This window comes from Mya arenaria, chromosome 6 (genome assembly GCF_026914265.1).
Source record: "Mya arenaria isolate MELC-2E11 chromosome 6, ASM2691426v1".
Taxonomy (NCBI): Eukaryota; Metazoa; Mollusca; class Bivalvia; order Myida; family Myidae; genus Mya; species Mya arenaria.
Genome location: NC_069127.1, coordinates 79,786,158 through 79,811,983, shown reverse-complemented (window position 1 = coordinate 79,811,983; position 25,826 = coordinate 79,786,158). Strand labels below are relative to the sequence as shown.

The window sequence follows — 25,826 nt, the reverse complement described above, 5'->3', positions numbered from 1 at the left end:
TGAAATATCGTGATTTATCGCGATACGCTGTTGAAATATCGAGGTTTACTAGTAGTCATTCTAAAATGCCATTCAGGCTTTTTTAATGATAGTTAGCCTGGACTAACCATCATTAAAAAAAGCCTGGACGGCATTTTAGAATGACTAGGTATACTAGTATATGTATATTGATACGCTATTGGCACATCCACAATTGTGACAAAAATGTGTAGCCATAAACATGTGGCCGCTGCGTGGAGTTTGTAGAGGTGCAACACATCCAAGTGTTGTCTGCAACTCTTCAGGAAACTATTGACTGCAATGAAAGGGAAATAATAAACGCACTTAAAATGTCGGTTCTTGTTGAAACTTCGCTCGGAAATATTACAATTGATTTATGGACTGATGAACGACCAAAATGTACTAAATTTCTAAATGTCGTATTACTTTATTTTTCACTAAAGTTCATCTAATTTAAACCTGCAATACTACTGTTACGATTTCCATTTGAAGTGTACATACTTTTGGATATTATATTAGTTTCGGATGCTTTCTGACTGTATTATTTTGTGTAAGTTTAGAGACAACCAAGTAAATTCCCCATTAATTATAATGATTGACCGAAATAAACACAGATTTCTAGATTTTCACGACCCGTACTATTATCGGCATACATGATACTAGCCACAATAATGCGCGTATACTGTATAGGGACCTTTTTTAGCATTTGGATATTCATTTTGTTCCCTCAACGCCGCAAGTCAACTGAGCAGTACCAATGTAAAATATATTCTTCAACTATTACTCCACAATACTTGACACTTCACTGTTAAATTAAAACACAAAAGTTACACTTTAATTATTTTAGCCAATACCTTTTACTTATTACACTTCAGTGTTTTATGAAAAATAGAAATAATTAGTTTAATTTAGATCGACTTCTGTCAATAAAGCATCCCCATTTTGAAACCATCTAGCAGGTGCCCATTATCTTTCCGCTGGGATCTGTCATTCTTAGCTAGGAAAACAACTAGTCTAAAATAATAGACGTGTTATACGGGATTCTTCCAATCCCTAACGTCTAAACGGGAATGTGCAAAAAACGGGGGTGTTTTAAAAATATTGAAATTGTTTTAAGTGAAGTATTTTATGGTTGAAATTGATCATAAAGAGTTATATTCATATTTTACCATGTAAGTGAAATGTTATTTTGCACTAAATAAGCATTTAGTGCATTAAAACAAGTTGTTTACCTTTCCAATAAAACAAAAGTTGACTGACACAGACAACAATTATGCGAAGGGGAACAACTCGATACAATCGTAATAGCTCGGCCTCCTCCGACAAAGCTTCGAGATAGACCTCGTTATACAATCGTAACAACTCGGCCATGGCCAAAATGTCCCGAGCAATTTAAAACTGTGCCCTAAAGCCTTGCAGGTGCCCTTCATGTATATATCGTTATGTTTTGACAGAATGAAATGAAAAAAAGCTGTCAAACTCATAATTATAAGTTGGATATTTATTTTTTTGTGTACGAAACTAATATAAAGTAACATTATCTGGTAATATTTCTTGTTTTTATGATATTTTATTGACGCTATATGCTTTAACCCGGAATCCTGATCGGAACAACTTCCCACTTTTGATACTAAACAATTTGTACGTGAAGGATTTGCCATATCAAAAATCTAAAAAAAATCCGTCAACGTACAATTATTTGGACTAGGAAAACAACAAGTGGGTTATGGACGCGTAGAGTCGCCAAATCAAAAATCGTCAAAGACTCTTAAGTGTCTGTTTATTTGGACTAACATGATACATGGTCACTCTAAAATCCCTGGACTAAACATCATTAAAAAAGAGCCTGCACGGCATGCTTCATTTTAGAATGTCCAACATGATACAGTATATGTGAAGAAACTCCACTTGTGTAAGTGGAATTTTCTCCCTATGTACTGTATCATGTATGCCGATAATTATTGTATATACTAAACTTTTAGCACCTGTTTCTTTATAACATGTTCGTCCCAGATCCCACCTTAAGTATCCACAATTTGAGAAAGTACAACTAATATTTTGCCAGTTCATCTCAAAGAACTAAAAGTATGAAAAATGAGTTTTCAGTCTGGTTAAGCTCTTAGCAAAGTCTGTCAATGTGTATTTGAATGTTGCCTACAAATTTGTTTCTTTCATGCATTGCAGGTTGCAAAAATTTCCTGAAGTTGTGCAAGATAAAATACTACAACTTCTGCCTCTTCCATTCAGTTCAGGTGTGGTGCTTATTATATGATACAGGTGTATTTTCTATTTACTTGCTTACTAGAAACCATTGTGATTCATTTTGATGCTCATCATCAATGTATATAGTCTTATACTCATTGTTTTTTTCTCTGAGGACAAATTTTCCCTTAATATGTGCATCATTTTTAAGTAATTTACATGTAAATTTTACAAATGTATACCTCTACTTCCTTGTTTTTTTAGCCTAAAGTAACTATTTCGAGGTTTGAAAATGAGAAAGTTCTAACTGTTATTTATACATATAAAGTCATTATTTGCATATTTTAGCGGAACCTGGTAGCTCAGACAGGCGATCCCACTGGCACTGGAAAGGGTGGGGAGTCCATATACGGGTAAGTCACATCTTTGTATTGCATGGTTTATCTCAGACAGGCGATCCCACTGGTAGAGAAAGGGTGGGGAGTCTATATACGGGTAAGTCACATCTTTGTATTGCATGGTTTATCTCAGACAGGCGATCCCACTGGTAGAGAAAGGGTGGGGAGTCTATATACGGGTAAGTCACATCTTTGTATTGCATGGTTTATATCCGACAGGCGATCCCACTGGTAGAGAAAGGGTGGGGAGTCCATATACGGGTAAGTCACATCTTTGTATTGCATGGTTTATATCCGACAGGCGATCCCACTGGTAGAGAAAGGGTGGGGAGTCTATATACGGGTAAGAAGCATCTTTGTATTGCATGGTTTATCTCCGACAGGCGATCCCACTGGTAGAGAAAGGGTGGGGAGTCTATATACGGGTAAGTCATATCTTTGTATTGCATGGTTTATCTCCGACAGGCGATCCCACTGGTAGAGAAAGGGTGGGGAGTCTATATACGGGTAAGAAGCATCTTTGTATTGCATGGTTTATCTCAGACAGGCGATCCCACTGGTAGAGAAAGGGTGGGGAGTCTATATACGGGTAAGTCACATCTTTGTATTGCATGGTTTATATCCGACAGGCGATCCCACTGGTAGAGAAAGGGTGGGGAGTCCATATACGGGTAAGTCACATCTTTGTATTGCATGGTTTATATCCGACAGGCGATCCCACTGGTAGAGAAAGGGTGGGGAGTCTATATACGGGTAAGAAGCATCTTTGTATTGCATGGTTTATCTCCGACAGGCGATCCCACTGGTAGAGAAAGGGTGGGGAGTCTATATACGGGTAAGAAGCATCTTTGTATTGCATGGTTTATCTCCGACAGGCGAACCCACTGGTAGAGAAAGGGTGGGGAGTCTATATACGGGTAAGAAGCATCTTTGTATTGCATGGTTTATCTCAGACAGGCGATCCCACTGGTAGAGAAAGGGTGGGGAGTCTATATACGGGTAAGAAGCATCTTTGTACAGTGATTTTTTTTTCGTGAAATTTACCGCCGAATAACGGCTGTTTCCCCTCGCCGAAAATCGTCCAATTTTCCCAAAAAATAGTCATATTTTCCCCAAAAAAGGTAATCAATTCCCCTCAGAAATGAAAAAAAAATACAAATATTAGTTGAGCTTTTTGTTTTTATTTCGTAAAACAATGCAATTTAAACACGATGAGAACGCGCAATAATAGCAGGAACCGGTTCGATCCGGGATAGGTCCCGGGAAATAAACCTTTTCTGATCATCATCACCGAGATGCAGGTAATTCGTCTAATAACACTGATCAATTTGTTAACGATTTTCGACGTTTTGACTACAACTTTCCGGCAAACAATTACCATACGTGAAAGCATTACCCTATAGCAAAATTTAACATTCAACTTAAAAGTTTCATCATAAAGATGAGTAGCTCATGGTTTTATGGTAGTGACTGCAATTTAAGAGATTGTAAAAGTACAATGGTTTTTTGTTACTTATGTATGATTTCAGTGTAACTTTGTTTATTGTGTTTTTTTAAGAACTTGCATTTAATAAACATAAGACCAGGAATAGACTAATAGACCAGAGAGCTGAAATTGCAATTTGTTTGGTGAGAAAGTGATAATGCTTAGGGATCATTTGGCACAAAAATCATGTTTTACATGTTTTGATGATAGTAACTGTCAATAAAGAGAGTTGAAACAGTTTTAATAGGTGTCTTTGTTACTGGTTATTTGAAATGACCATTTTAATGTTCATTGTATTTTCCCAATTTGGGGAATTAACGCGCTTATTTTCCCAATAATAAAGCCACAGGTGGTTTTGAAAATTTATATAAAAATCACTGTTGTATTGCATGGTTTATCTCAGACAGGCCATCCCACTGGTAGAGAAAGGGTGGGGAGTCTATATACGGGTAAGTCACATCTTTGTATTGCATGGTTTATCTCCGACAGGCGATCCCACTGGTAGAGAAAGGGTGGGGAGTCTATATACGGGTAAGAAGCATCTTTGTATTGCATGGTTTATATCCGACAGGCGATCCCACTGGTAGAGAAAGGGTGGGGAGTCTATATACGGGTAAGTCACATCTTTGTATTGCATGGTTTATCTCCGAGAGGCGATCCCACTGGTAGAGAAAGGGTGGGGAGTCTATATACGGGTAAGTCACATCTTTGTATTGCATGGTTTATCTCCGACAGGCGATCCCACTGGTAGAGAAAGGGTGGGGAGTCTATATACGGGTAAGTCACATCTTTGTATTGCATGGTTTATCTCAGACAGGCGATCCCACTGGTAGAGAAAGGGTGGGGAGTCTATATACGGGTAAGTCACATCTTTGTATTGCATGGTTTATCTCCGAGAGGCGATCCCACTGGTAGAGAAAGGGTGGGGAGTCTATATACGGGTAAGTCACATCTTTGTATTGCATGGTTTATCTCCGACAGGCGATCCCACTGGTAGAGAAAGGGTGGGGAGTCTATATACGGGTAAGAAGCATCTTTGTATTGCATGGTTTATCTCCGACAGGCGATCCCACTGGTAGAGAAAGGGTGGGGAGTCTATATACGGGTAAGTCACATCTTTGTATTGCATGGTTTATCTCAGACAGGCGATCCCACTGGTAGAGAAAGGGTGGGGAGTCTATATACGGGTAAGTCACATCTTTGTATTGCATGGTTTATCTCAGACAGGCGATCCCACTGGTAGAGAAAGGGTGGGGAGTCTATATACGGGTAAGAAGCATCTTTGTATTGCATGGTTTATCTCAGACAGGCGATCCCACTGGCACTGGAAAGTGTTGGGAGTCCATATATGGGTAAGACACATTTTTTTATTGCTTGGTTTATCTTTGACAGGAAATCCCACTATGTGTCAGTTGCTGTAGTCATGGATGCTGTAGTTAAATAATTATGGATGCTGAAGTTATGTAATCATGGTTACTGTAGTTATATAATCATGGATGCTATAGTTATGTTATCATGGTTGCTGTAGTTTTTTAATAGTGGTTGCTGTAGTTATATGATCATGGATGCAGTAATTATTTTATCATGGTTGCTGTAGTTATATAATCATGGTTGATGTTGTTATATAATCCTGTTTGATGTTGTTATATAATCCTGGTTGCAGTCTTCTGTATGGAGAGCAGGCCAAGTATTTTGACATGGAGAATGTCCCCAGGATGAAACACAAGACCATCGGAACTGTTTCCATGGTAAATAATGGTGGACACATGCATGGATCTCAGGTTAGCATTGTTTTTATTCAGTCTTTCACTTAGATCTATTCTACCTTTAAACATTGCCATGTAACCAAAGAATGACTGAGTTTTGTTTTGTTTTTAAAAGTGTATTTTCTTATTTGGCTCATTACATGTTGTTGTTGGTGTTGTTTTGTTGATATTAAGTCAAGTATTATGGTAATACTTCATAGCTAACAATAATCATAAATAATCCAACTCACAATTGACAAAGGAGTTAAGATTTAGAGTTTGTAGTAACAATACAGAAACCAGTTTAAAATTAAAAAAATATGGCATTATTGAATCAAAAATTGTAAACATTATTGATTCCACAACCTTAACAGTTGAATCCATGACTGTAATAGTGTTGAATCCACAACTGTTACAGTATTTAATCCACAACTGTTACAGTATTAAATCCACAACTGTAACAGTATTAAATCCACAACTGTAACAGTATTAAATCCACAACTGTAACTGTATTGAATCCACAACTGTAACTTTATTGAATCCACAACTGTAACTGTATTGAATCCCACACCTGGAACACAAATCAAATAAAAATCAATGACTGTAATAATATCGGTATCGAAAGAAATAATTATAATTGCATTTGCCTGCTAGTTTTTCATCACACTTGGTGCCGGTCTGGACTACCTGGATGGAAAGCACACAGTTTTTGGTGAGGTTGCTGAGGGAGACGATGTCCTCGCCAAGGTCAACGAGTCATTCTGTGATAAGGACCACAGGCCGTACAAAGATATCAGGTAGTAACAGTTTATACTTGATTTTGTTAGGTTGATCACAAAGACAGCTGTAGACTGATATGAATCCCGTTTGAGTCTGTTTCTTGGGTAGAAACTAGTCTTCATGGTGCCTGTTTTGAGAGTTTAGGAGTGCCTGTGATAGAGATTGAGCCTTGGGCCTTTTGGGTGACAGACTGACTCATATACAGGTAGACTCATATACAGGCAGACTCATTTACAGGCAGACTCATATACAGGCAGACTCATATACATAAACAGGCAGACTCATATACAGGCAGACTCATATACAGGCAGACTCATATACAGACAGACTCATATACATAAACAGGCAGACTCATATACAGGCAGACTCATATACATAAACAGGCAGACTCATATACAGGCAGACTCATATACAGGCAGACTCATATACAGACTGACTCATATACAGGCAGACTCATATACAGGCAGACTCATATACAGACAGACTCATATACATAAACAGGCAGACTCATATACATAAACAGGCAGACTCATATACAGGCAGACTCATATACATAAACAGGCAGACTCATATACAGGCAGACTCATATACAGGCAGACTCATATACAGGCAGACTCATATACAGGCAGACTCATATACAGGCAGACTCATATACAGGCAGACTCATATACAGGCAGACTCATATAGAGGCAGACTCATATACATAAACAGGCAGACTCATATACAGGCAGACTCATATACAGGCAGACTCATATACAGGCAGACTCATATACATAAACAGGCAGACTCATATACATAAACAGGCAGACTCATATACAGGCAGACTCATATACATAAACAGGCAGACTCATATACAGGCAGACTCATATACAGGCAGACTCATATACAGGCAGACTCATATACATAAACAGGCAGACTCATATACATAAACAGGCAGACTCATATACAGGCAGACTCATATACAGGCAGACTCATATACAGGCAGACTCATATACATGCAGACTCATATACATAAACAGGCAGACTCATATACATAAACAGGCAGACTCATATATAGGCAGACTCATATACATAAACAGGCAGACTCATATACAGGCAGACTCATATACAGGCAGACTCATATACAGGCTGACTCATATACAGGCAGACTCATATACCTCTTGGCCAACTCATCCTCACAAGCATTATCAGGTGTTTTTAGTCTGAAGTAAATACATGTAAATACATGAACACATGAAAAAGACATAAATTCAATCATAATTGTAATGGTATATCTCTTTGATATTTGATGGTGAAAATACAAGCTACATGTAATATCCTCATATCATTGTTGTTTGTCATCATGGTTCAAAGGAAAAAAATCTTATATGCTATTATAGTATGTTACAGTAGGAGAGAAGAAATATTTATTACTTCTATGTTTTGTTTATTTCTTGTATGAGGGAGCTGTTTTGATTCTGTCCAGCAAGCATTGCCGTGCAGTGTCCATGCACTGAGTTGTTGTTTAATAAGTTTACAATGCAATGTTCAATCTTTCAGGATCCTGCACACTATAATCCTTGATGACCCGTATGATGACCCACCTGGCTTGGAGATTCCAGACAGATCACCTGAACCAACAAAAGAACAGCTAGATGTAAGATGTCTGCCATTACATCAATCTTTTCACTTACATTATCGGAGCTTTATAAAGTAGTCCAAATTTAGTAAAATGCTAGCTAGGAATTGAAATCTGACAAAAAAACATAGTTGATTGTTGCAAATCATTAGAGAGGTCATTTCGATCAATTTCATAATCAAAACTGACTCATGGAAGAACAAGTGCATTCAAACTTTTACTATATCAGTGTTCTGCCAAGGACGCGCCCTTGCGCCATTGGCGCGGAAAAAATCGGGATGGCGCAACGAAATACCTGTAGACGGGCCGATCGGCGCGCCCGTTTTTCGAAAAGCCGTTTTGACTTAATGGATTTTTTTTTTTAAAAGCCGTTTTGACTTAATCGATTTCTTTTTCAGAACTTTTACAGCATAGCATTCATTCAATAAAACAACGATTTTCATTGGTCCTTATACGTGTAACTATCCAACCGCGAGGGGTAGTATATTTTTTTTACCAAATTCAATGTTATTATCATGGCTGAGAAGAAGAAAACAACTCAAATTAGATGGGGGAGATATAAACAAATTCAATTTCAATGAGGCCCTGGTGCATTAGAGGAATGCAAAACAGAGGAAAATGTTCCTGGCTGGGGAGGGTTATAATTTAGGGATGTGATTTGTCCGCGGATCTAATGGCCCAAAGGACCCCCCCCCCCAAAAAAAAAAAAAAGTAAATAAATAAAAAGGTTTGTTTTTTTAGCTGATTCAAAAAGTTACTAGTGTGCTTTTGGGCCAGTCTTTCTTCTACGGCAGTGTGCTTTTGACCCCAAAAGTGCCCTCCAGCTGCCAGGTCAATCACATCCCTGATAAAGTAACACATTGACATGTAAAACTGTTCTTAACATATATCATTGTGTCTCTTTTGTGCCATGTTTATAGTTTTTTTTTCTAAATGTTAAATCAATCTGTCCAATATTTGAGAATACTGATGTCATGTGGATGTTACACCATGTATATAATGGTTAAATAAAACACTTTCATTTAAAAGTTTTCATTTTTCCCCTGGAAAAGGTCATGGCCCTTCACTTTTGAAAATGGCCCCTAATTTTCATGACTGCTGGGCCATTCGGCCCCATCTTTTTCAATCCTTGGCAGAACACTGCTATATTATAGAAAACATTTGGTTAAATGCATGATCTTGTGATAATTGGTAAGATTAACGCTCAACAAGGTTCAAAAGAGAACCGTTCATTGCAATATTACGGGTTAACAAGTTGATAAGCTGTCTTATACCGAAACCAATAATCCATTATTAAAAATCAGAAATGATTATCCTGTTCTTCTGAGGCAGACAACCAATTTTTGACAAAAATTGTTAAATCTCTAATGCAAGTGATAACAAAATCATTGGGCATAAAAGGTGTATTCCATTTTACCTTTAAAACAGGTGAAAATAAAAATCTCTGACCTTTTTCAAAAAGATTATATTTGAAACCCTACGCACCCTACATTTTATATCTTTTTGCCAGAACATTTTCAATCCTGTGAATAATAGAACAAAACACAATTATCAAATAATTATTCACATTTGTCAATTACTTTTGAACACCTTGATGAAGAGACAACAAACTTGGTAAGCTCATTGGCCATGGTCAAAGGACAAAGTCATCTTTAATAGGTATCTTATGGTCACTTTCATTTCAAATCAATTTGGTGTAGACTCTTCAAACTTGCTATGCAAATTGGAGAAGGTCAATAGATAACCAATGTTATTATGGGGGGTCAAAGATCAAGGTTTCCTTAACTACAAGCACGTTTGTTTGCCAATCAATAACTTTCTAAATATATCTTAAAATTCTTAATGTATAGTCTTCAAACTTCATATGCACACTGATCATTGTCCGTACATGACCCCTTTTTATTGTTGTGTAACAAAATGCAGTCATTTTCACTTTAACATGGGCTCTTGACAGGCGAAAGGGTACAATCTTATTTTCAAATATCAAATGTTCTTTTTTATAATTAGTGTGTACCGTACATATTTGCTGTTCTGATCAAATATGTTTATTATTGTAATTATATTTTTGAAAATTTCCTGATTCAGAGTGGCCGTATTGGTATGGATGAGGACATAGATGAGTTTGAAGGTAAAACAGAGGTTGAGGTTCAGGAGATCATGGAGGAACGGGAGGCCCGTGCCAACGCACAGATTCTCACCATGGTAATAAATAGTTTAAGCATATTTCTGTAGTTTGTGCAGTTCTCTCAGATATGTTTTATGATTGTGACATTGGCTGGCGTGATATTGTTGTATGTCATACTTGGGTTGTGGTCTTTGGCATTACCAAATAATGGCCACATATGGCATAGCTTCTGGTTATGTCATGTATCGGTATCATTAACCAATAAGTTCTTTGAAAATTCAATGCCTTGTGAGGATATTTTAATAGTAGATTTAGGTGATCCTGAGCAAAATTTGAGTAGTTTATGTTTTTAGCTCTACTGGCCAAAGGCCAGAAGAGCTTATGCGATGGTAATGTGTACGTAGTATGTGCATCCGTGCGTCCGTGCGTCTGTAAACAATTGCTTGTGAACACGATACAGTCTTCAGTTTTGATTGTATCTCGATGAAACTTGTACAGTATCTAGATATCCATTAGAGCTCGGTTCCTTTCGAAAACCAGCCAGATCCGCCCATGCATGCCTAGATTATGGCCCTTGATAGTATAAAAAATGCTATTGTGTAAACAATTGGTTGTGAACACGATACAGTCTTCAGTTTTGATTATATCTCGATGAAACTTGTACAGTATCTAGATATCCATTAAAGCTTGGTTCCTTTCGAAAACCAGCAAGATCCGCCCATGAATGCCTAGATTATGGGCCATGAAAGTTTTAAAGAAATGCTTTCTATTTTTAGCCAGGTCTGCATGAGCGAATTCTATTTTTAGCCAAGTTTACTTGTATATGTTAATTCAAGTCTAGAGTTAAGGGAGACAATTTGCAAGTCTAGGATTTTGAGAGAAAATTTGCTTTTTGCTTCTGCAGTTGATTTTGTGAATTACTCTGCCTTGTTCTTGTTGAAAGCCCAAAGGCCATTTTTTAGCTTTAAGTTCTGTAGTTTGCGCATTCATCTTAACAAAATTGGTTGTGAATGTTTAAGTTATGCACCTGGTGTCATTACTGGCCACACCCAGGGTTCACAGGTTTGGTAAACATAAATCTGGAAAGGTTTGAAAATCTTTTTGTGTGTTTGTGCATCCATCTCAGCACAATTGATTGTGAATGTTTGTTCAAATTGATCAATGTTGTCCTAGGATGCCCTTGACTTTGACCTTTTGACCAACTTTTTTTAACTTTTAAAACTACAGAAAATTTTACTATGAGTACAGTTTTGAAAGCATTTTTTTTTGTCAGATGACTTTTACTTGGCACATATTAAAATAGTTCATGCAACTAATCTGCTTACAATACTTTCTGGGCTCAGATGTTGAACGTGCTACATTTTCAGGTAACCCAAACACAAAACATAAACTATATGTCTGTTGCCTTTTACCCATACATACATGCTCTGGATTGATATGACCACAAAAGCCATGCCAGTAGAGCATAGGCCCTTTTGGGCCTCTTGTTTGATTTACGTTCTTCATAGTTAAGTATCTTGTGTAACTGCATACAGTATATATGTTTGTTGCTATACCATGTCCTTTATATCTTATGTATCTTGTGTAATTGCATACAGTATGTATGTTTGTTGCTATACAATGTCCTTCATATCTTGTGTAATTGCATACAGTATGTATGTTTGTTGCTATACAATGTCCTTCATATCTTATGTATCTTGTGTAATTGCATACAGTATGTATGTTTGTTGCTATACAATGTCCTTCATATCTTATGTATCTTGTGTAACTGCATACAGTATGTATGTTTGTTGCTATACAATGTCCTTCATATATTATGTATCTTGTGTAATTGCATACAGTATGTATGTTTGTTGCTATACAATGTCCTTCATATCTTATGTATCTTGTGTAATTGCATACAGTATGTATGTTTGTTGCTATACAATGTCCTTCAAATCTTATGTATCTTGTGTAATTGCATACAGTATGTATGTTTGTTGCTATACAATGTCCTTCATATCTTATGTATCTTGTGTAATTGCATACAGTATGTATGTTTGTTGCTATACAATGTCCTTCATATCTTATGTATCTTGTGTAATTGCATACAGTATGTATGTTTGTTGCTATACAATGTCCTTCAAATCTTATGTATCTTGTGTAATTGCATACAGTATGTATGTTTGTTGCTATACAATGTCCTTCATATCTTATGTATCTTGTGTAATTGCATACAGTATGTATGTTTGTTGCTATACAATGTCCTTCATATCTTGTGTAATTGCATACAGTATGTATGTTTGTTGCTATACAATGTCCTTCATATCTTATGTATCTTGTGTAACTGCATACAGTATGTATGTTTGTTGCTATACAATGTCCTTCATATATTATGTATCTTGTGTAATTGCATACAGTATGTATGTTTGTTGCTATACAATGTCCTTCATATCTTATGTATCTTGTGTAATTGCATACAGTATGTATGTTTGTTGCTATACAATGTCCTTCAAATCTTATGTATCTTGTGTAATTGCATACAGTATGTATGTTTGTTGCTATACAATGTCCTTCATATCTTATGTATCTTGTGTAATTGCATACAGTATGTATGTTTGTTGCTATACAATGTCCTTCATATCTTATGTATCTTGTGTAATTGCATACAGTATGTATGTTTGTTGCTATACAATGTCCTTCATATCTTATGTATCTTGTGTAATTGCATACAGTATGTATGTTTGTTGCTATACAATGTCCTTCATAGCTTAGTACTGTTCATAACTGATTACAGTGTATATGTTTGTTGCTTTAAAGACCCCTTTAGAGCTTGTGTTAATTCATAATCAGTTTGGCGTAACTTGAATCTTGCGTTTATTTCCCAGGTTGGAGATCTACCAGAGGAAGATTGTGCGCCGCCTGAGAATGTGTTGTTTGTGTGTAAGCTGAATCCTGTCACCACCGATGAGGACCTGGAGATCATCTTCTCAAGATTCGGAGCCATAAAGAGGTGCGTCTTGTGGTGTTATACATATAAACGGTCTTTGATAAATGATAAGTATATCTAATTTGTAACATCATAGCCTTAAGTTTATACTTAACAATGTTGCCTAGGGATTCATGGTCAAATATCCTTGTTTCAGTTGTGAGGTTATTCGTGACCATAAAACAAAGGAATCCCTGCAGTATGCCTTCATAGAGTTTGAAGATGTAAGTTTGTTTACCTAGAGGAAGAACTCCACCAGAAACCATAGGCACTTAATAGACATCTCGCATTGTAATGGCAATACATGACAAGTATTGTGAAGTTCATAAAAGGGGAATGAATTTGTGTCATTGAACTATGATTAATAATGGTAGTGTAACAGGTCTTCATTGTTTGCTCTGGTGTCTGGGCAAGATGTATTACTGGTGTCAAGTGAAATAAAGCTAGGAATTTTAAGAAATACTTTGTAATTTTATCCCTGCACTGGTAAAATGCTCTCCTGGCTTACTCAAATTCTTGAAGTCATTTAGCTGGGCTTGTTGAAAGATTTTGATGCCAACACTAGTTTAAGAACTCAAGCTTGTTCTTCTGAATGACTTATTTCAATGACTATTACATGCAGTTTATCATAACTAATATTACAGTACCTTTTTGTATCTATCGTCGCAACTTCCTTCCTTAATCATTTGTGTTGACTTAAATTAAAAGTGTGCATTGCATGATTGTGTTATCATATGTCAGATTGACTCCCACGTTAAAAACTTATGCATGCTATTTAAATTCAACTGCATACCAATAATGATCCTGGAACTGATTCTACATCTTTATGTATATGTAAAATAAACTCTTCTTGTTTTATATATATATATAAAAACAAAGATAATGAATTCTTAAATATTGCAAAGAAATACATGTATAATGAGTTGTCAGTGCATTTGCAGGAGAAGTCGTGTGAGAATGCCTACTTCAAGATGGACAATGTACTGATAGATGACCGACGTATCCATGTCGACTTCAGCCAATCGGTCTCCAAGATCACATGGAAAGGAAAAGGTGAGGGGGGATTTTATTAGCATAACAGTGTTGATCCTAAGTTTCCTACCTGTCTGAGATTGCTGCGGCGTGTAAGTATGCTCAACTCTGTCCATCCTTCAGTCAACAAGTTTCTGTCTGCTCTGTAACTCTGTAGTTTAAGTAACGCAGTAGGCCAGAATTGTCACTTCTGGCTTTTCTTAATGTAATTACATCTTATTTTTTTCATTTATTTTTGGCATTTCATCAGTTGGTGATCTTTCAAAACATTAATCTACCTGATTGAATAAAACATGACATACTTTTTCAGTGCAGGAAGATACAGGTTTCTATCTTAGAAAATACCCAATATTCCATATATTTTGTTGAAATATCCCTTTAATACATGCATGATGCACTTGGTATAGAAATACATATTATGTGTCATTTTGCCTTTTCTTAAAGTTCATGTTAGATTTTTTCGAGAGAATCTATTTCAAACTTGTTTGGCGCATGGAAAAGCTTGTCAAGATACATACATGTAATGTAAACCTTTATATGTAATTTGTACAATGAGATATTGCAGGTGTCAAAGTCATGCTGTCTAAAATCAAGTATCAGGCATTTTTAGATGACATTTTTCAGGCAATACAGACATGTAAGTTGTTGTTTTTAGCTCACCTGTCACGTAGTGACAAGGTGAGCTTTTGTGATCACTCTTCGTCCGTCGTCCGTCCGTCCGTCCGTCCGTCCGTCCGTCCGTTCACAATTGCTTGTGAACACAATAGAGGTCACAATTTTGACCTAATCTTTATGAAACTTGGTCAGACTGATCATCTCTATAAAATCTAGGTCAAGTTCGATATTGGGTCATCTGGGGTCAAAAACTAGGTCACTAGGTCAATTAGTAGAAAAACCTTGTGAACACAATAGAGGTCACAATTTTAGCCTAATCTCAATGCAACTTGGTCAGAATGGTCATCTCTATAAAATCTAGGTCAAGTTCGATATTGGGTCATCCGCGGTCAATAATTAGGTCACTAGGTCAATTAGTAGAAAAACCTTGTGAACACAATAGAGGTCACAATTTTAGCCTAATCTCAATGCAACTTGGTCAGAATGATCATCTCTATAAAATCTAGGTCAAGTTCGATATTGGGTCATCCGCGGTCAACAACTAGGTCACTAGGTCAATTAGTACAAAAACCTTGTGAACACAATAGAGGTCACAATTTTAGGCTAATCTTAATGCAACTTGGTAGAATGATCATCTCTATAAAATCTGGGTCAAGTTCGATATTGGGTCATACGCAGTCAATAACTAGGTCACTAGGTCAATTATTAGAAAAACCTTGTGAACAAAATAGAGGTCACAATTTTAGCCTTATCTTAATGAAACTTGGTCAGAATGATCATCTTAACATAAGCTAGGTCAAGTTCCATATTGGGTCAACCCAGGTCAAAAACTAGGTCACTAGGTCAATTAGTAGAAAAACCTTGTGAACACAATAGAGGTCACAATTTTAGCCTAATCTCAATGCAACTTGGTCAGAATGATCATCTGTATAAACTGTAGGTCAAGTTCGATATTGGGTCATCCGCGGTCAACAACTAGGTCACTAGGTCAATTAGTACAAAAACCTTGTGAACACAATAGAGGTCACAATTTTAGCCTAATCTCAATGCAAGTTGGTCAGAATAATCATCTCTATAAAATCTAGGTCAAGTTCGATATTGGGTCATCCGCAGTCAATAACTAGGTCACTAGGTCAATTATTAGAAAAACCTTGTGAACACAACAGAGGTCACAATTTTGACCTAATCTTTATGAAACTTGGTCAGACTGATCATCTCTATGAAATCTAGGTTAAGTTCGATATTGGGTCATCTGGGGTCAAAAACTAGGTCAGTAGGTCAATTAGTAGAAATACCTTGTGAACACATTAGAGGTCACAATTTTAGCCTAATCTCAATGCAACTTGGTCAGAATGATCATCTCTATAAAATTTAGGTCAAGTTCGATATTGGGTCATCCGCGGTCAATAACTAGGTCACTAGGTCAGATAGTAGAAAAACCTTGTGAACACAATAGAGGTCACAATTTTAGCCTAATCTCAATGCAACTTGGTCAGAATGATCATCGCTATAAAATGTAGGTCAAGTTTGATATTGGGTCATTCACGGTCAATAACTAGGTCACTAGGTCAATTAGTACAAAAACCTTGTGAACACAATAGAGGTCACAATTTTAGCCTAATCTCAATGCAACTTGGTCAGAATGATCATCTCTATAAAATCTAGGTCAAGTTCGATATTGGGTCATCTGCGGTCAATAACTAGGTCACTAGGTCAATTAGTACAAAAACCTTGTGAACACAATAGAGGTCACAATTTTAGGCTAATCTTAATGCAACTTGGTCAGAATGATCATCTCTATAAAATCTGGGTCAAGTTCGATATTGGGTCATACGCAGTCAATAACTAGGTCACTAGGTCAATTATTAGAAAAACCTTGTGAACAAAATAGAGGTCACAATTTTAGCCTTATCTTAATGAAACTTGGTCAGAATGATCATCTTAACATAAGCTAGGTCAAGTTCCATATTGGGTCAACCCAGGTCAAAAACTAGGTCACTAGGTCAATTAGTAGAAAAACCTTGTGAACACAATAGAGGTCACAATTTTAGGCTTAACTCAATTCAACTTGGTCAGAATGATCATATCTAGAAAAATATATGTCAAGTTCGATATTGGGTCATTCGCGGTCAATAACTAGGTCACTAGGTCAATTAGTATAAAAACCTTGTGAACACAATAGAGGTCACAACTTAAGCCTAATCTAAATGTAACTTGGTCAGAATGATCATCTCTATAAAATCTAGGTCAAGTTCGATATTGGGTCATTTACCGTCAATAACTAGGTCACTAGGTCAGATATTAGAAAAACCTTATGAACACAATAGAGGTCACAATTTTAGCCTAATCTTTATGAAACTTGGTCAGACTGATCATCTTTATAAAATCTAGGTCAAGTTCCACATTGGGTCATCCGCGGTCAATAACTAGGTCACTAGGTCAGATAGTAAAAAAACCTTGTGAACACAATAGAGGTCACAATTTTAGGCTTATCTCAATTCAACTTGGTTAGAATGATCATCTCTAGAACAATATAGGTCAAGTTCGATATTGGGTCATTCGCGGTCAATAACTAGGTCACTAGGTCAATTAGTAGAAAAACCTTGTGAACACAACAGAGGTCACAACTTAAGCCTAATCTTAATGTTACTTGGTCAGAATGATCATCTCTATAAAATCTAGGTCAAGTTCGATATTGGGTCAATTACCGTCAATAACTAGGTCACTAGGTCAATTAGTAGAAAAACCTTGTGAACACAATAGAGGTCACAATTTTAGCCTAATGTTAATGCAACTTGGTCAGAATGATCATCTCTATAAAATCTGGGTCATGTTCGATATTGGGTCATCCGCGGTCAATAACTAGGTCACTAGGTCACTAGGTCAGATATTAGAAAAACCTTATGAACACAATAGAGGTCACAATTTTAGCCTAATCTTAATGCAACTTGGTCAGAATGATCATTTCTATAACATCTAGGTCAAGTTCGACATTGGTCCATCCGCGGTCAATAACTAGGTCACTAGGTCAATTAGTAAAAAAACCTTGTGAACACAATAGAGATCACAATTTTAGCCTAATCTTAATGAAACTTGGACTTTATTTAGCAAAGCTACAGGTGAGCGATACAGGGCCATCATGGCCCTCTTGTTTCAGCTGTTGAACAGATTAATCATTCTTAAACAATTGGTTTTTATTTGCATCAAATGCAAACTGCTTGTTTACAGAATAACAATAAATTATTTATCTCCAGGAAGGATAGAATATGCCAAGGGTTTTAATCCAAAGGGGGATGATGGGGACTTCTACTCCAACTACAAAATCAAGGACAACTCCAGGAAGGACTCGTATCCTTGATTATTTGATGAGTTCATTTAAGGATTTATCACATTTGTTCTTGTGTTTATGCTGTATGAACTCAGGAGGGCACATGAGCATATTCCATTAGTGTAATGATACGTACCGTACATTTTAAGTAATTATTCATCAGTTAAAAATTAGAAAACCTTCTGCAACTGATGATATAATTACCCTTTGCATGTCATGAAATATGAATGTCAAGTTCTCTCTTCACAGAAGTCGAGACTAGGCAACTGTAAATATTACTTGATTCTTTTCATTTTCCAGTAATTTTCCAGTGCATCACATTAAAGTCAATTCTTAGGATGACTAGAGGTTACAGGATATCTAGGAAACACACAGGAAATGTCACTATTGTTGAGTCAGAGCTTTGTCACCAGTGGAATAAGTAAACGAGCCAACCTTCAGGTAGCATTTTGAAGGATCTCGCAATAATATCACAATATTACGTATACATTCTCTTGAAATTGGTCCTATGTGAAGACAAGCCGTGTTTTAGACACAGCTTACTTTGGCAGCAAACTAAAGTATTTCTGTGGAGTTTAGGGCTCTATTTCAGTAATACAGGTTATCTAGAGCTGAAGGAATCCAGGAGAACCACCAGATATTTTGATATATCAAACACTTGTAATATATTCAGATGGATTATGGTGTTGGGTTCCAATGATTAGGATGGTAATGATGCAATGCACTTTATACAAGTGGAATAAGTATTGTAGAGAAATGATGGAAGAAGGCGACTGGTGTAATTAAACACAATCAAGACAAAATGTAAATGAATGTACATGACATTGCACTGGGTAAAGGGAAGTAACCTCCCCATATTTATTTTGGACATTTTACAAGTTGATAATTATAAAACTTAGAATATCTTTTCTTTAAATTCCATTTAGCACATCTACCAAGGGTTAAGATATGTTTTGTAAACAGGTACATGTATATACCACTAGAACCTGTCACATGTGGCAACATGTTTGTTATCGTGTGTTTCGTAAGCCTGGTTTTAACTTTTAGCATTTTCTCGTGTTTTGTTATAAAAGGAGAATAGTACCTATTATGAGATTGTAATTTTGGTCGAAAAAAACAAATTCCAGTGATAGTTCTCTCAGCAATTTAAATAGATCTCTTCAAATAAATCAAGCTGTCATTGTTGGCATCACTAGAACATGGCGCCACCATAGCAACCAGACCACAGAATTGCACCGTGAGAACATTGAATCAATTCTCACAACATAAGTAGTTGATAAAGCAGAGCTCAGCAGAGTAGCGAGGTACCAGACAGCGCAATGTCAATGCTAAACTAGGTATTTTTGATATATTTTTCAATGTGTTTCCTTAACCAATGTGTAGGCGATATGACCTTGTGTTTGACGAGGGGGAGACAGTACAACAGAGCAAGAAGAAGAAGAAAAAGAAGGCCAAACTCCGTGAGTCTTCCAGTGAGGAGGAGCAACACAAGGTAATGAGTCTTATACAAGAGACATCCAATAGGTTATTTAACTGAAGATTAGTCTTTCTTAAGTTATAGCAAAAATGCAATTGGTAGAAACCAATTATAATTTTATCCAGGCAGATTACTTTTGACTTCCTTAAATATATATGCCTCAATATTGGGAGAACAATTGTCAATTTCCCTTGACCGATTTTATGCAGCTTTAAGAACACCTTGTAGATTATTGTGTAATGTCTTTCAATAAAAGGGGACCATTGTCTGCTTTGTCTACATGCGTTTCCCTTTTCTTGTACTAATATTCAGTCAGTTTAAAATAGTTGGTAATGAAGGATCATAACATTTCACTGAAAGAATTTAATAAAATGGAAAATTAAACTTTATTTTGCTTTTATAAAATTGGTAAAGGCTCTGCTATTAACGTCTACCAGTACCATGTTGATCCGCTTCAGGGTACTTGGACCACCTTTCATCTTTATGACACTTAAAGCTGCACTCTCACAGATATACCATTTTTTTTTTTTTTGTCTTTGAAAGAGCAAATTTTTGCGTAAATATCTGCAAACCAATGATATATGATTGCTGACAAAAAATCAGATCGTAGATTTTCATATTTCTGTTCAAAAATAAATGTTTTATGGTTACTAACGGTTTAAGAAAAATGCATAAAATATCACTTTTTGAACTTATATATAAAAATCTGTGATCTAATTTTTTGTCAGCAGTCTTAAATAACTTGTTTCCATAGATTTTCGCAAAAATTGGCTCGTTCCAAGACAAAAAAATAAATAAAATAAAAACGTTCAATCTGTGAGAGTGCAGCTTTTAATGCCTTTCCAATCTCAATAATATTATAACATATCATGACTTATGTTTCATTACATTATGATGTTTATGTAGCTTAATATCACAAAGTGACTTGTGAGATTGTTATTATAATAAGATTCAATTTCCAAACCTTCCATTTTGATATTCTGAGTTTTGTTTTGCCACACAAGAGTAATAATTGTTCTGTTTTTTTTTCAAACAAAACTATGGTTTATTGAAGGTCTTAGAAGTATAAACTATCATTATGGTATTCATTTTTTAACTGGTGTCTTTTGTTAAATAAGTTTAAAATACCATAGTACAAAACAATGTAGCTATTACCCTTCACAAAATTAGGAGAGAGGATTTGTTCTCATTTTCAACAGGCTTCCAAACCTAAGAAGCACAAAAAACGGGTTTCACGCAGTCCAGAGAGACCATTAAGCAAGAAGAAACACAGAGATGTCTCCAGCTCACCAGAGAGAAAGTCAAAGGTCAAACATCGAAAGCAGAGGTCAAGGTCACATTCAAGGTCACCAGTTAGAAGGAGGAGGTCAGGGGAAAAGGTGTCAAAAGACAAGCATCGTCGATGATGCGATCAAGCAATTCTTGTCATACATTGTATCCATATTTCATAAGTTATGTAAGACACTCATAAATATTCATGTAACAATCACGTTTTGTAAAACATATGTACATATGGCATCTGTATATAAAAAAAATAAAATATCTTACTGCCTCCATTCCATTTACCCTAGACATGATGTATCTCATCTGCCATCATTGAAATGCCTCAAAAAATAGATGTTATAGTCTTTATAGATGTAATCCATCCATCATAATATTGTAATATCAAACATTGCTGTATAGTTTGAGTTTATCAAGGTCTGCCCACGCCTATTGTCAGCTTTATGGATTGACCCGGTGTTTAAATTTTGAATTGTGTCTAAATGCCATTAGGGCTGTTCCAGGAAAAAAGGCCTGGGGGGGTCGGAACGAAACCGAATTAAAATTCAGTGGGTGGGGGGTGCAACTAGTGTTGAAATTGTCTTGTAGGTGGGTAAATTTCAAATTCCAATTCCGTTGTTTGGGGGGCAAATTCGTATTATAATTGTGTTGTTGGTGGGTCTTTTCTTCGTAAGAGCCCAAAAATGAGGTATAAATTTGTTTTAAAATGACATTTTATGCGTACTTTGCGCGATCGAAAACGGCATTTTGGTACGAAATAAACGAGTCCGAATGGGGTCGGTGGAATTACCGAAAATCCGAAAATCCCCGTAAATACCGAAAATCCCTTCCATTCTCTGAGGTATATAGCGTTTTCTTTAATACGCCCGGATTTACTACTTTATTGTGTTCGAATGTTGTATGTAGGCTATGAGTGTTTCAGACGTGCGCCAGTTTTTGATGGAGCGTAACCTAAGCTCGCTAACCACGACCTTTGAAGGTATACAGATACAATCATGTCACTTTGCCGCAAAAGTAAATGGCAAATATATATATCACCGCATTTTCTGTACAAATGTTGACCAAGTTATGATTATGGCTATTTTTAGACAATCATTACGTCATCAAAAGGGAAGATGGCCGCATACGTATAGGCGGGGAAAATGTAAACAAACGGGACAGCAAAAACAAAGTCACTAATTACGCTTCAAAAACATGATTTTTTCATATCAGTTTCATTTTAACATGGGTAAGACGCGTTACTTTGTATATTTATCGAGCTTTTGTGATAAATTACAGTTAGTGAATCGGTTCCGGCACTGAATCTATTCCGGGACACTTAATCACAAATATAAACAAACAAGTGAAAAATGATGCATAACAACATAAATACTTTATTTTCAATAAATCATAACCCAAAAATCTTCAAGTTAAACAATTTTCGTTTGTACAATAAATAATGTGATTAAGTGTATAAAAGCTTTATACAGAACTTTGGAGAATTTGGCAGCAATTCACAGAAAGTTTTCTAATCTGCTTAAAGGTAGCTAGTGTGATTTAAAGCACACAAAGTTGCAAATTTTATCAAATTGATTTATTTCATATTCAGTGTATGATAACAAATACAAAGCAAAATTCAAAAAGTTTTCAGCAAATTATTATCACAATAACCAGTTTTACTTGTATCTGCAAACCGAAAGTAGATTCACAAATGGAATTCTCAATTTATTCATATATTTGTATTTTGAGATGCACACTAGTATTATTGGTAAAACTTAAACAGACATTGACTTTCAAGTCATAAGTTCAATTGTATCTTCAGAAAATTGGCGTACATTAGTCAAAAAGTTAATATTTTACAAAAAGTACGAAATTATAAAGCTAACTTGACCCACGGGGTCAGGTTAGAAATTATCGATTTTGAACAAGTTATTTGGTGATCTATGAAAAAACTAACTTCGTAGACTTAAAGAACAAGTCTTTATGAAGGCATAGTTGCAGGAAATTATGCGGAATAATTTTGAAGAAGAATCACACTAGCTACCACATACTGCACAAAGCGGAGTTCTTTTTAAATAGTTTAACAAGCTGGTAATATTGCTTGGTGGGGGCTTTAAGTTCCCTAGAAATTTGATACTTGAATGTATACAGTGCTCAACAAAATGTAAAAAAAATGTTGACTGAATACAATGAGAATGTTATCAAAAATTTGGGAAAATATAATTATTTTCCACATACATGCAATTTAAGCATCATTTTTATAGTTATTTTGAAAGTTCTTGGGTATTTACAAAATGATAATGTCACAATGTGAAAAAACTTGTCTCTGACAATGGAGATCTAGTGCTATGTAATGCATAGAAGTTGTAAGGATTTCTGCTTTATATTAACATACATGTACATTTATCAAACAAAATCCTAGATGCATTTTAAAAAATTCTTACTTTTATGCTATTGCTATGTAAATCTTAACTGTTAAGAGAAGTTGCATTAAATTTTGATTATTTGGTCTCCAGTTTACATCAGGTATAAAACAAAAGAGATTTGTGTTTGCTATATACAGTCCACTCTTGGTATGACAAACTCACTTACATCAAATTTCTGGTTATGTCTATTATTAAAATTATTTTTCAGATCCCGACATTTCCCCTTTGTTATGTAGGTAATTTGATTACTGTTAAGCCAAATTCGACATCTGCGTACTCTGGCAGTCAAACTAATTTTTTGGTCCCTCCAAAATATTTTCTGTTTCATTATCACTCGGTAAGATGAAGTGTGAAATCTCAAAAATTGTTTTGAAATGCAAGCTTAGGACATGTCTAACTCTGGCTATGTCGAAGTATTTTAGAAGGCGCACCTGAATTTGAGATACATGTACTGAGGGTGGACTGTATTTTAAACCTACTGTTAAAGCTTTAGATGCAGCTGCATGAAATTTTATAAGAAAATGAATTTTGTATTGAAGGCCAGTTGAGCTACAGGTACTGTATGTTACCAGTTTACATATTGAATAAAAATATGCCGTCAGTCGTGGACAATGAATGTAGTTGAGATTCAGTTTCAGTTTTTTAGTTTTTAAATGATTTGTTGTTATAAAGTTTAACTGTTAACTTGAAATTAAACTTTGACTGTTGACTTGGAATTAAATTTTGACAGTAAACTTGGAATTAAATTTTATATATTCATATTCAGTATCTGGGATGGAAAACAGCTGTGAATGCTGCTGAGGCCATCCTTAAAAAATTGTTTGTTTGCAGTAACATGACCCATCTTTTTTTAGTGGGTAGGCAGGTAGGGATTTGTTTTGGAAACTGTTGTCACAGCAGAGCTAGTGTTTTCATATATATGTACTCTTTGTATGAGAGCCTATATATTGCTTCTGTTATATACATTCAGGTCTATCTCTGCAAGAACAGCCTTCAGATGTTATGCCAATAAATTGAAATTGTATTTTCAAAGTATATAATAACATACAAATATGCATGTAATGTATTCAGAGACAAAAATTAAAAAAATTCCTTCCAGATTGTCAATAAAATTATTTGAGTCGAAGCCATTTTTGTGAGTCTGTCGAGTTACTGCGAACAAACATTTTTTAAGGTTGGTCTGATTGCAAAACAAATCTAAAGGCCAGGGTCCAGTTGCTTAAAAATTTGACCTATGATTAAACTGTATGGCTACATTGTCCTGCTTTGTATTCAATCAGCTCCAACATTTTAAAGTTAGTTTTCATCTTAAAATTCCTTGACAACATCTTTCACCATTAGGTTGGCACAAACAAAATCCTGCACTGTTTTTGCAGTTTTAATACAAACAAATCAATGCTTGTTTTTTTTTTTTTAATTGTAGTTTAAAGTTTTGAGCAACACACCCTTGATTCCATTTGCTATTAACCCTTTCAGTGCTCAAACTGATCTCAAGTCTGACAGTAGGTCTAGAAGGTCACAATGGGATCTTGCTTTAACCTGCTCACTATACATCAGTTAACATGGACCATGTCATTAAGGTATTCCATCCATAATTAAAACTTAGTACTTTTCCCTGTGACTTCGACGTTTTTAAAAGCGCATAATCGTTTGAGTTCAGATGTTTTCGTTAAACACAAGCAATACCGACTGCACCCGAACTCAACCGATGATGCACTTTGAAAAATGTCGAAGTTGCACAGAAAAGTACGAAGTTAATGATGGATGGAATATCTTAATTCAGAAATTATACTTTCAAGAACATCAGTGTAAGACGCTCATATTCACTGTTCAATAGTACTTGGTTGCAAATGGCACTTTCTCCCTTAAACAACCGAGTGCAAACTAAAAGACAAAAATTGGTTTTCATTATAAATAAAAAGAAAACCATTCTCAATAGCAAAGGTTTATTTACTTAAGAAACAAAACATATTTCAAACAATAGCCAAAGCCACCATTTTTGATACATTTTACAATAGTTGTAATAGCCAATATTGTATTCTATCATCAGCTTCTTAAATTATAATAATACATGAACAGGGTTACTGGTACATCTGAATACTGAAAACCCCATCGCCACTTGTGAATAAAGCAGCTATTAATATTCTCATATGAAGTTTGTCTCTGCATTTCAAATAAGAAGGTAAACCAGTGCACTGTAACAAGTAAAATAAAAAAGAAGACTTGAGAGTTTTACTGAATGACATGAACAAATACTAATTTCAATTGTGTTGTAGGGTGGTGTTGAGTTTAATCTAAATGTGGTGCTGGTGGGTCTATTACCTATTTTAATTCTGTTGGTGGGGGGTGTAAAAGCAGTTAAAATT

At 35.7% G+C, this 25,826-nt stretch overlaps 2 protein-coding genes across 3 annotated transcripts in view; both read left to right on the top strand.

The window, feature by feature from the left end:
• Nucleotides 1-290: 290 nt before the first annotated feature.
• Nucleotides 291-21,309, top strand: LOC128237442 (peptidyl-prolyl cis-trans isomerase-like 4). Of its 2 annotated transcripts, none has more exons than XM_052952987.1 (13): nucleotides 291-399; nucleotides 2,185-2,252; nucleotides 2,551-2,615; nucleotides 5,750-5,867; nucleotides 6,486-6,628; nucleotides 8,151-8,247; nucleotides 10,315-10,431; nucleotides 13,222-13,346; nucleotides 13,480-13,546; nucleotides 14,264-14,375; nucleotides 18,224-18,317; nucleotides 19,681-19,789; nucleotides 20,974-21,309. In XM_052952987.1, exons 1-13 carry the CDS (start codon nucleotides 330-332, stop codon nucleotides 21,178-21,180), a joined length of 1,392 nt encoding a protein of 463 aa, XP_052808947.1. In that variant the 5' UTR covers nucleotides 291-329; the 3' UTR covers nucleotides 21,181-21,309. The 2 variants fall into 2 exon arrangements, with proteins under 2 accessions (XP_052808947.1, XP_052808948.1); XM_052952988.1 differs by lacking the exon at nucleotides 291-399 and adding an exon at nucleotides 488-550.
• A 248-nt stretch (nucleotides 21,310-21,557) lies between these two features.
• The window catches only part of LOC128237443 (transmembrane protein 45B-like), a 38,179-nt gene continuing 33,910 nt past the window's right edge, over nucleotides 21,558-25,826 (top strand). The window contains exon 1 of the mRNA XM_052952990.1: nucleotides 21,558-22,283. The gene's annotated coding sequence lies outside the window, so the exon portion shown is untranslated. The remainder of the gene's footprint in view (nucleotides 22,284-25,826) is intronic.

Excerpts from the sequence above, each read along its gene's own strand:
- LOC128237442 (XM_052952987.1), top strand. The coding sequence starts at position 330 with ATGTCGGTTCTTGTTGAAACTTCGCTCGGAAATATTACAATTGATTTA. Across the intron at positions 400-2,184 it reads GACTGATGAACGACCAAAAT|GTTGCAAAAATTTCCTGAAG; the intron begins GTACTAAATTTC and ends CATGCATTGCAG. Across the intron at positions 13,547-14,263 it reads CCTTCATAGAGTTTGAAGAT|GAGAAGTCGTGTGAGAATGC; the intron begins GTAAGTTTGTTT and ends GTGCATTTGCAG.